This window comes from Malania oleifera, chromosome 1, assembly GCF_029873635.1.
Source record: "Malania oleifera isolate guangnan ecotype guangnan chromosome 1, ASM2987363v1, whole genome shotgun sequence".
Taxonomy (NCBI): Eukaryota; Viridiplantae; Streptophyta; class Magnoliopsida; order Santalales; family Ximeniaceae; genus Malania; species Malania oleifera.
The window spans coordinates 147,044,577-147,056,696 of NC_080417.1; the positions used below are offsets into that span (position 1 = coordinate 147,044,577).

Consider the following 12,120-nt stretch of genomic DNA (forward strand, 5'->3'; position numbering starts at 1 on the left):
AAATTTTAATATAATTTTATATTACAACTTACTATTTGCAATACTCATCGTATTTTCTTATACTGAAAAATGTGAATTTTTGTTTTCGTTATGTTTTTCTCTTTTTTTAGAAGATGAAAATTGTCTTCCTCATATAAACATGCCCTTAATTTTAGATTTGCTTCAAATTATATTTCTATCTTACATTTTAGTTAAACCATAAAGTTGAAATAAGTATATAAAATTTAATTTAAATACATGTATTTGTTATAATCAAAGTGTACATGGGCTCTATTCCCATTCCCAAATCTGAATTTTATTTTACATGTCATGAATTTTGATCAAGGGCACATTATTAAATTTATTGGGCAGGCAAACAAAATTCTCAGAGTTAAAGTGGCCAAGTTATTTCTATTTTTCCTTGGTCTGAATTTAATCATTTTAAAATGATGTCGCATGCAGTAGAATCTTCAACCATGACGTTACTTAGGTTTTGTTTTGCAGGTTTTTGTTTCAATTTGCTCGAATCTTGTTTTTGTTTGTGTTCGTTTGTTTTGAACTCATTTGGACATATTTAGTTTGTTTTAGTTGATCATGACTCTTGGTGCTGAACTGATTTTATTAGTTATTTGTAAAATGACATATTTGTAATCATGGTTTTCTACTTTTCTTTGTCATAAGTTAAAAAAAAAAAAATAAGAGTTCCGACAAAGTCTCATCAGTTGAATTTTTCCAAGCCCATAAGAATCGTTTGGGGTCCTTTCCATTTTACATCATATTTACAAGAGCAACAGAGAAATAATAAAATTAAACATGCATCAAATAAATTCCATTTATTACTAGTAACTGATCAGTTCAATGAATTACACTTGCAAAAAATGAAAAAGAAAAGAAAACAATAAGGATCTCTCGAGTCAAACCTAAAACCCTTGCGGTTCAATCCAGCAACAATTTGTTTGCTCAGTCGTGCCATAGAAATTCTCCAAAGATACCTCACAGCCATGACAGTGAAACCTCTTCGTTTCGAGAGAATAGAAGACAACATTCTGAGACTGACCATAAAATCTGGGGAAATAAATTTTATTCTCCATTTCTGGGGTTCTAGCCACTGCACAGACACAGGATGAGCGGCTAACGAATAGCACATAATTTCCCAAACTTTCAACTTTGACCCAAACCATTGCAGGCCAATCTAACTGGAAGACTTCTACCCATTCTCCTGAATGACCCACAAAAACTGATAATACCTCCCCATCACAATCGGCCAAGTAGCCATAGCGAAAAGACTTGCAGGGCCTTTTAGGTTTGGCAAGAACATCCCACTCGCCATAATCCACGTTTAAGTCGAGAACTCCTAAATTCCCATCTACACCCAGAAAGTAGAAGGTGTCATACATGAACACTGGGTTGCAGATTGAGGTGAAATTCGTACTGTTGATTTCCTCAAAATCTACCCATTCCCTCTCCTCTGATTCTGAACGAATATAAGAAAAAATTGCACGTCGCTCAGTACCGTGAATCGCAATGGTCAGGCAGTCTGAAGAAGTTGGCAATGTTGAACAGCAGATTCCGTTGAATGGCAGTGGGAGTTTCTCTGGATATTTAATCAATTCCCCTGACATTGGATTGAAGAGACACATGGATTGCCTATCCTTGGACATTAGCAACCATCCATCCCTCGAAAAGAAGACCTCAGCACCCAATAACAATTCTGGCAGGCCCTTTTTAAATGTATTATAGCCATTTGCCGGATCAATAAAATTGCAAAATCTGCTGTCATTCTTAAAAAACACGAGCCATGGGGAGAGAATTAGATCTTTTAGCATATGAGAGGCAGTCTTCCAATTCATTGAAGGTGCAGCTAATTGAAATTCTTTGTGGACCTCTCGGAAGTGCAGGTAGTCAAATAGATTAAGATGCTTTGCAACCATAGACCACATATCAAAGGGAAGATCAGACCAATTTACGGCATGATCAGTTTCTTCATCCTTCTTGCTGGCATACTCTACTTTCACAATTTCATTGTTAAGCTTGACTTCTGCTTGTTTACCAGCCAACCTATATGCAATGATGACAATAAAAATAAATGAACGAACATGGGTATATAAAGAATTAAAAACCTTCAAACGGAATCGATGAAGTAAAAATTATGGAAGAACATCTATGGAAGGATGTGGACCTAGCTTCCATAATTGTCCTCCTTTGATCAAAATTGATTAAGAATTTAAAATATTACCTGCCATCCGCATCGGGCATCACCCATGCTGGAGGATACCATGGTTCAGGTAAATCCGGCCATGGCAAATAGGCTGAAACATTTTGTTGTTCCATGTTGAATGAATACAAGCTTTTGTCTTCGGGTATAGTGAAATATATGCGATTCCCTTGGGTTCCTGTCTCTGTTGCTGGACAGGAAACGCAACCATAAGGGCTCAAAAACAGCATTCTGTCCTTCAAACCTTTAACCTCCACCCACTTCATCCGAGACAAATCCAGTCTATGAACCTGCATATTGAATACTTCCCTCATTTGCGTTCCCCGAAAGGCCTCAGTAACTACAAGGACATCCCCAGATGATTCCAGCATGTATGTTGACGAAGCACTTGAATTTGGCGCGATATTTGGTACATACATGAAAGGTATGGATCTCATCTTCAGGCGATGCGGTTCATCATCTTTCTCTTCGACCTTAATGACTACTGTGGATCCGCAATAAGAAGTCAATGCATATAATTTTCCATCCAAGCCAACAGCATTTTTGAACGACACGGCACCGCCATCTCTTTTCCCTAGAATATCTCGGAGCTCCTTCTCGTAGTCCTGGACCGCCCACTGCCGGTCGCCGGGTCGGCAAAAGACGATGCGAGGAGTATTATTATGGAAGATGAAAACTGTGCAATTTGGGTTTCCCGGCGGACAAGACAACGTGCAAAAATTGATAGCAAAATTTGAATCTAACACCGGCAGATTGATGGTGGAGAGGGTCGCGGGATTAAAGAGGAAGCAGCGATCGTAGTCGTCCCCGACTAGGAGCCACCCATAGCAGGAAGCCCAGAAATGCTTTCTACGCAACTCGGGTATGCTCTTCTTCATCATCAGTTTGTTCGGTGGTGGCGCAGAAGAACAGGGACGGGCGCTGTGAACGAAATCAGGTATTGTACAAAAAACCTGATTTTTACGGTCTTTACCACAAGGGAAAACAAGCAACGGCCAGGGAGTGCAGCCGCCTTGAAGTGGCGGCCGACCCCGACGATCTTTTCTCTTCGCACACTCCTTCATTCTCCGATATGCGGTCAATTTTGGTTGTCTTCTTCCCTCCTCCCGGCGAGATCGGTGTGCAGAAGAAACGAAGCTTAGCTAGGTGGGGCGGGAATGGGAGCGGGAATTTAAATAAAAGCAAAGAGAGTCTCTCCTAATTCTACAAGAACACAAACTCAAAACATCCCAGCCAATTTTGATCATAACACTAGCCGAAGGGGTATATATTATCTTAATAATAATAAATTTTACTGATGATTAAATAATAATTGCAATATAAATAATATATGAATTTATCATGAGGCTGGAATTTCATAATATTTATATTATGAAAGTAAATAATGTAAAATTGTGTGGAAAACCTTTTGGCTTTAAATCTTAAATTTTAATTTTTTAAAACTTTGGATAATGTGGAATCATGGATATAGATTTAAAAATTTTAAATTTAAGATAAAATTTTATTTTTTAAGATATATATATAGTAGGGGTTTAAAATAAAATATTGTTCTTATTTTTTTTAGGATATAGTTGAAGAAATTGGGATAATGTTATGGAAAGATAAGTTAAAATTGTGTGGAAAGCCTTTTGGCTTGAAATCTTAAGCCTTCTTTTTAAATTTATAAAATTTTAGATAATGTGAAGTTATGATAAATTTAAATTTTTAAATTTAAGATAAAATTTTTATCTTTTAGAATTTAGTAGTGGTTTAAAATTTAAATTTAAAATGATGTGCTTATTTTTAGAATATAGTTGGAGAATTTGAGATAATGTGCTGGAAAATATATAAGATAAAAAATGGACGTAGATCGTTTAAATTTTTAAAATTAAAATAATTAGGTATATTATTTTTTATTTTCTTTCTCACTTTCCTTCCTAATCAAATATGAACAAGTGGAATCCTTAATTTCATTTCTTTTCCCTAATATTTTTCAAGTTCCAGTCCATTCGCATCAAGGATTTTGCTAGGCAAAAGAAAAAGAAAGGAAGATAAGAAAAAAACTCATTTTCCTTTATATATTTTTTTTCTCCATTACATACTAACAAAAATGAAAGTTTATTTTAATGACTAAATATTAGAAAAAAAATAAATATTAATAATATGTATAATCAAAATTTTATTCATAGGTTTGGTATATCTTTTATTTTCTTTCTCACTTTCCTTGATAACCAAACATAAAAATATGAAGGGAAGTCGTGAAGGTGGGATAGAGATGAAGTCGCTAGATAGAATAGTGGTCTCTCACTACTTGATTTCTAAGGAGAACAACGTAGCTTCTCACTACACAATCACAAAGATTGAACAAATCTTAACAAGCTTCACAAAGGAAATACCCTTTAATTCAATATCAATACTTTTCTCTCTCTACATAATTCTTACAGTGAAGGGGTATATGTATAGGTAGCATGGGTCGACAAAGCATTAATAAGCTTAGTTAGCATGGGAGGATGATATGCCCATAATAATCTAGCTAATGAAGGCAGGTCAACACCAATCTCGCACTTTCTCCGGATTTGACATTCTGACGAATAATTAGCTCCGATCCAATAAAGAGGAAGAGAGATCCACGCCAACGTCCTTAATAACCGAGTAATAGGTGCACTCATTTATTGTTGGAGAGCGATTCACGCCTCCGTACAATAAATGCGAGCCAACCGGCGGTCAACTCGAGCCCCTACAAGAAGGGATTTGGAGAAAAGGCAAAGGTAAGTCATTGAACACAATCATACTGTTACATTCAGCCTCTCTAAAAGTATTCCTCTTACTTAGGCATCGGAGTGACCCCCCGGAGTACACTCCGGGTCCTCCAAGCCTTTATTTTCTTCCTCTTTCAGGTCAACGGGAGTCGAAGGAGCATCCCAGCTATTTTTACCTCGCAACAGTTGGCGCCATCTGTGGGAACTGCTTTTAGGAGGCGATATTATCTTACTCTCGACTTTCAACATTCCAACAATGCCAACCTCACGCAATTCTACTTCCCTCCCTGCTACAAAAGAACCATCCCAATCCATCAAATCCGCGCCTGCAGAATCATCGGGTGTCAGTAGGGAGGAGTTCCTTGCTTTCTAGAAGGAAATGAAGGACATGCTTAACCAACTCTTACAACAAAAGGGTCAAGAAGGGCACGTCCTCCCCCAACCGCAAGAGAATCCCAGCGCAGACAGGCAAGCTAACAAACCAGTGGAGAAAGAGGAGAAAACTTAACTCAACAAGAAGGTAGAAGATGCAAATAGCGTGGACGTCAACCAACAAAGATCCACGGAGCTTGAAGAAAGAATCAAGAAGATAGATCATATAGAGAAGATGATGAAATAGGGCAGAACCAAACCCTACCACGGAGAAGCATCCCTGAGGTCTTCGGAGCCGCCATTCAATAAAGAAATTATGGAGGCTCCATTGTCAAGTAGATTCAAGATGCCCACTTTTGACAGGTACGAGGGTTTATCTGACCCAATTGATCACTTAGATAATTTTAAAATGTTGATGCAGTTGCAAGGAGCTCCAGACGCAATTATGTGTCGAGCTTTTGCGACTACCCTTAAGGGTACTGCCAGAGATTGGTATCGCACATTGCGACCCGGATCCATCGGCTCCTTCTCAGACATGGAACAACTCTTCACCGGCCACTTCCTTAGCAACAGGAGAGTTGCTAAAACAACTGGCCATCTCATGAGCATGGCGCAAGGAGAGTAGGAGACTCTTAAAGATTTTATGCATCGCTTCAACACGACAACCCTAGAGATCCGCAACTTAGACATGGGGGTGGCATTAGCAGCCCTGACAACGGCTCTCCAGCCTGGAAGCTTATTATACTCGCTGGGGAAAAAAGTCACCGATAGACATGGGGGAGTTGATAGTCCGAGCACAGAAGTACATCAATCTGGAGGAGATGATGGATACGAGAGGAAGTCGCCTAGAGCGGAAAAGGAAAAACAGTAGTAGAGAAACAGGGGATCCCTTTAGATCCGCAAAAAGACACGAGGCTAGTGCGCTGCACCCGGGTCAAAAGATGAGAGGACAGCACAACAAGTTCTCCACCTACACACCCCTGAATGTACCGCGCTCAGAGTTACTGATGCAGATAAAAAAGAAGGACTACATCTCGTGGCCTGAACCTATGCGAACGCCTATACATAAGCGGAACATGTCCAAGTTCTGTGCATTCCATAGGGATCACGGCCACGACATAAAAGAATGCATTCAGTTGAAGAAAGAAATCGAAGTCCTAATAAGAAGGGGACATCTGTCAAAGTTTATCAAGAAAGAAAATCCACAAAGGGAACCACTCGAGCAGAGAAGGCATGGCGCAAAAGAGAAGGAAGAGCAGGTCATTGGGGAAATTACGGTGATCTTCGTGGGATCTGCCAGTGGAGGAGATAGCGGGAGTGCACGCAAAAGATATGCTAAACAGGTGCTGACGATGGAGAAGGGAGAAACCAGTAGCAAACGAAACAGAAGAGATGACATCATAACCTTTGACAGCGGAGACGAAGAATGGGTGCAGCAACCACATGATGACACACTAGTGCTCTCCCTACTCGTGGCCAATTACATGGTTAGACGCATACTAATAAACAACGGGAGCTCGACCAACATCATGTTCTGGTCGGTCCTAGTTGGAATGAAGATCGGCAAGGAACGACTGAAGCCCGTCTCGACCCCCTTGGTAGGATTTGGGGGAGACACTGTTCACCCCTTGGGTACAATCACGTTATCGGTGACAATAGGGACGACCCCGCAGCAGGTAATGACGTTGATAGAATTCCTGGTGGTCGATCGACCTTCGGTATACAATGTCATCTTGGGTCGCCCTTTCCTTAACGCACTTCGGGCGGTGACATCAACGTACCACCTCAAAGTCAAATTCCCTACACCACAAGGGATAGGATTTGCCAAGGGAGATCAGGCAGCTGCTCGGAGTTGCTATGTAATGGCCTTGAAAGAGAAGATGGAGGCTAGAGAAACTTTAACGGTGGAAGATCTAGAAGTAAGAGGAGAGTATCCCCAGATCAGTACAGTACATGAAGATATCAAGCACATACCCCTGAAGGGCCACAAGGAGAGAAGTATACAGATCAGGAATCACTTGCCCGACACTTTGAAAGCGGAGCTGACTGAACTTTTGGATGAATTCGCTGATTTGTTCGCGTGGTCAGCCGCTGACATGCCCGGTATCGATCCTACTGTGATAGAGCATAGGTTGCAGGTCAACCTCAACCACCGACCTGTGAAACAGAAAAAAAGGAGCTTCACGATGGAGCGGATCAAAATAATCGACGAGGAAGTGACAAAACTGTTGCAGGCCAACTTCATCCGAGAAGTAGACTACCCGGAGTGGCTGAGCAACGTGGTCCTGGTAAGGAAGCCAAAAAGAAAATGGTGCACCTGCATAGACTTCACGGACTTGAACAAAGCGTGCCCGAAGGACAGCTTCCCTCTCCCTCGAATCGACCAGCTAGTGGACTCGACCTCGGGGCACGAGCTCCTCAGCTTCATGGATGCTTACTCAAGGTACAACCAAATCCCTATGAGTCGAGCTGACGAGGAAAAAACTTCTTTCGTCACTGATAGAGGCTTGTATTGTTACCGGGTGATGCCCTTCGGCTTAAAAAATGCAGGGGCCACATATCAGAGGTTGGTAAACAAGATTTTTAAAGACCAGCTCGGAAAAACAATGGAAGCATACGTGGACGATATGTTGGTGAAAAGCATGGAAGCAGGGCAACATTGTAAAGATTTGAGGGAAACGTTCGAGCTCCTTCGCCTGTACCATATGAAGTTGAACCCATCGAAGTGTGTATTCGGCGTTTCTATAGGAAAATTCCTGGGCTTTATGGTGACTCATAAAGGTATAGAAGCAAACCCAGATAAAATACGAGCGTTGCTAGAAATGGAAGCTCCAAGGACTAAAAAGGAGATCCAAGTTCTGACTAGGAGGATAGCCTCCCTCAGCAGGTTTATCTCCTGCTCAGGGGACAAAGGCTTACCTTTCTTTAGAGCACTACGGAAGAAGGGAGGATTTGAATGGGGGGAGGAGCAGGCCAAAGCCTTCGAACAGCTTAAGCAATACCTCGGATCCCCTCCTCTCTTAACAAAAGCAAAGAATGGGAAAGACCTCTATCTATATATAGCTTCCACAGAAAATGCCGTCAGCTCGGTCCTAGTCCGGGAAGAAGGCAGGAAGTATCAACCCGTATATTACACAAGTAAGGTGTTAAGTGGTGCCAAAAAGAACTATTGTATGGTGGAAAAAGCCGCCTTCTCCATCATCTGTGTAGCACGAAAGTTAAGACCCTATTTTCAAGCCCACAGGGTTGTTGTGTTAACAAACCTACCAATGAGACAAATTCTACAGCGGCCGGAGAGTTCGGGAAGGATGACGAGGTGGTCAATCGAATTAGGTGAGTTCGACATATGGTATCAACCAAGGCCCGCAGTCAAGGCTCAGGTACTCGCTGATTTTACAGCAGAAAGGCTCCCCGAGTCATCCACTAAGTCAGATGTATGGACACTGCATGTTGATGTGTCCTCTAATGCTGCTGGAGGGGGAGCTGGATTCATCCTTTCTGCCCCGAATGGCAATGAAACTCTCTTCACACTAAAGCTCCAGTTCATAGCAACCAACAACGAGGTGGAGTATGAAGCTTTGTTAGCAGGCCTGCGCCTAGCAGAAGCATTAGGGGTGGCACAGATCAAAGTATTGAGTGATTCCCAGCTGGTGGTAGAGCATCTTAAAGGAGAATTTAAGGCTAGGGATCCAAGAATGAAGAAATATCTCTCTAAGGCCAGAGAATACACAAAGTCATTCGTTCAGTTCGACATAGAACACGTACCAAGGGCAGAGAACAAAAAGGCGGACGCACTCGCGAAATTGGCCTCGGCAACCAGTTCGGAATGGAAAGACACTATCTATCTTGAACGCATAGGGAAACCCTCATACGAGGGGGACAGAGTTAACTCAGTAGAGTTCGAAGTCAGCAAGGACAACTGGAGAGCGTCTCTATTCCTATACCTCCAGGACGGATCCCTACCAGAGGACAATAAGGAAGCTCTAAAGGTGAGGAGGAAAGCCGAGAGATATACGTTGATGGGCCAGGAGCTCTACAGGCGATCCCTAACACTGCTTTACCTTCGATGTCTAAGCAACGAGGAAGGGGAGTACATACTACGGGAAATCCACGAAGGAGTGTGTGGAAACCACCTTGCCAGTAGGGCCCTAGCCCACAAAGCCATGCGGCAGGCATTTTACTGGCCTACAATGAAGAAAGACGCAGTTGAGCTTGTAAAGAAATACGACATATGTCAACGATGTGCAGCTGTACCACACGTACCCTCTAACTTACTCTCCCCTTTAACCAGTCCTTGCCCCTTCGCACAGTGGGGAATAGACATCCTTGGACCTCTTCTGCAGGCGACAGGTCAAAGAAAGTTTTTATTAGTAGCAATATATTATTTCACTAAGTGGGTAGAGGCTGAACCTCTAACCACCATAACAAAGCGGAACATTATATGCTTCGTGTGGACATCAGTGGTTTGCCGTTACGGCATCTCCTGGGCGATAGTTACAGACCACGGGAGGCAGTTCAACAATGACCGCTTCAAAAAGTTTTGTTCGGACCTCTCTATTAAGCTCCTCTTCGCGTCAGTGGCACACCCCCAGAGCAATGGACAGGTAGAGAACATGAATCGGACGATACTGCACGGATTGAAGACGCGACTCGAGTCCATGCAGGGTAGATGAGCAGAGGAACTCCCTTCCCTTATATAGGCGTACCACACTACCAAGAGAGCAGCAACAGGGGAAACCCCTTTCATGCTGGTCTTTGGCGCAGAGGCTGTCATCCCAGAAGAGGTAGGGATACCCTCTTGGCGAAGGCAATACTTTAACGAGCAGACCAACAATGAGGAACTTAGGTCAGAAATAGACCTGCTGGAAGAGAGACAGGATCAGGCGAGTTTAAGAGTTGCAGCGTACCAGCAGAGGGTAGCAAAGTACTACAACAATTGCGTCAAAGTACGGAATTTCCAGCCAGGAGACTTGGTACTGAGGAAGAGGCGAAACAACCCGTTCGAGTCAGGGTGGCACAAGTTAAAGCCCAACTGGGAGGGCCCATACAAGGTCACAACAGAGATAAGACCAGGGACATACAAGTTGGAAGATGTAAGGGGGATAGAAATTAAGAACACATGGAACTCGGATATGTTGAAAAAGTACTATTCATAAAAAGTGCTTCTTACGTTGCAATAATAAAAGTACCAGTTACAATAGCTGTACTATATCAATAAAGTTTGAAAAATTCGTATTACAAGTTCGGTTCCTACAGACTAGTTGGCTTTACTCCCCTCTCCAACCTCCTCCTCCTCCCCTTCCTTATCCTCCTCCAATTCTTCCACGGACTCAAGACTCTCATTGCCATAACCATGAGAGCTCACACCGTGGAGTGGAAGCTCAGGATGTTTGGTCTTGACTTGACCCCGGCACTTCCTGAATCCCACCCGGTATGCACTGGAGGTATCAATGACGAACTGGTTGGAGTCCTTGTACTCCCTTACTGTAGTTCGGCAAGCTGTAGCAGTAGTAGCAGCTTCTCGGGCAGGTAGCTCCTCCCTATGAAGGCGCTCGACCTCAGCTTGCAGAGCCCGCTCACGGACCTCAGCTTCATGCAGTTCGTTCTGAGCAACAACATATTTTTCCCAGGCATCGAGGGTCTGCCGATACATCTCGGCAACCTTCTCCTCTTGGGCGGTGGAAGAATACAAAGTACGGAACACAGTTAACAAGACTATGTATAAGGCGAGAAGAATAAAGCCAATTAAAGAATAGATACCTAGTATGAGGTGTGGCGGATCTTCGCGGAGAGAGTGTCAGGAAGAGTACACTGAGCTTGCACAAAGTCCTTAGCATGTACCGCTCAACGGAAAGTAGATGCAGAATGGGTCGGCTCGTGAAAAATCGCTTCACTAAGAGGCTGAGGGATCGGAGGAGGAGCAGCGTTGATCTCTTCCTGATGGATACCTGAGTCACCTGTAGCGGGTGCATCCCTTTGGGAAGATTCCCCCTCGATTTCCCTTCTCTTCTTCCTACTCCTGCTCACCCTTTGCTTTCTGGCCTCCCCCATGAGAGATTCATATCTGCTGAAGTCCATATCTGCAAGGGTAGAAAGAGAAAGAGTTAGCACTAACAATAGAGATAAGGTATGAATACATACATATAGAAATTAGAGGCGAAGAGAGACTTGAAGAAATGGGGCTGATCCCCCACTGAACGAGGATGCGCTCTTGGAGCAGCTCCTCATGAGGGACAATACCCTGCTCGCCAAGGGTCTGAAGTTCTTTCAGCATGGCCTGCTCATCGGGTGAAAGCCTTGGAAGAAGGTGGCGCACCCGAACTACAGAGGAAAAGGGATGAAAGGAAAAAGTTGAGTTAGCGGATAACCTAGTGGTAACCCTGCAGAAGAAGGAGGAGAAGGGTGAGACTACGTTACCATCAAGAGGAGAAGACCAGACCAAAGAGCCCTTGTAGTTCAGCTCCCCCGAAGCAAAGAAGTAACGATACTTCCAGTTATGTATGGAAGAGCTGCCCGGCAAAAAGAGTTTATAGCCTGGTAGAGAGTTGAAATAGTACAACTCATTCTCTACAGAATGTCTTTGCATCTGTAAACAACTCCTGAAAAGAGGAACTATTGGCTGGTGTCCGAGGCGGAGCAGAAGAACGGCAAAACAGGTGAGCGAGAGATAGGTATTCGAAACAAGTTGGGAAGGTGCTATCCGGTAGAAACGTAGTACACTAGAGACAAAGGGGGAAAAAGGAAGCCTGAGACCCAGATCTAAATAATCCGTATAGAGGCAGAGCTCTCCGAAACCTGGATCAAGGGTGGACTCGG

The 12,120-nt window shown here is 43.1% G+C and overlaps 1 protein-coding gene across 1 annotated transcript; it reads right to left on the reverse strand.

Annotated features, from left to right (window-relative positions):
- Positions 1-793: 793 nt before the first annotated feature.
- Positions 794-3,423, reverse strand: LOC131145857 (uncharacterized). The gene is made up of 2 exons (XM_058095038.1): positions 2,216-3,423; positions 794-2,037 (listed from the first exon to the last, which is right to left on the reverse strand). The coding sequence occupies exons 1-2, from the start codon at positions 3,256-3,258 to the stop codon at positions 900-902; spliced, it is 2,181 nt and encodes a 726-aa protein (XP_057951021.1). The 5' UTR covers positions 3,259-3,423; the 3' UTR covers positions 794-899.
- Positions 3,424-12,120: the final 8,697 nt, after the last annotated feature.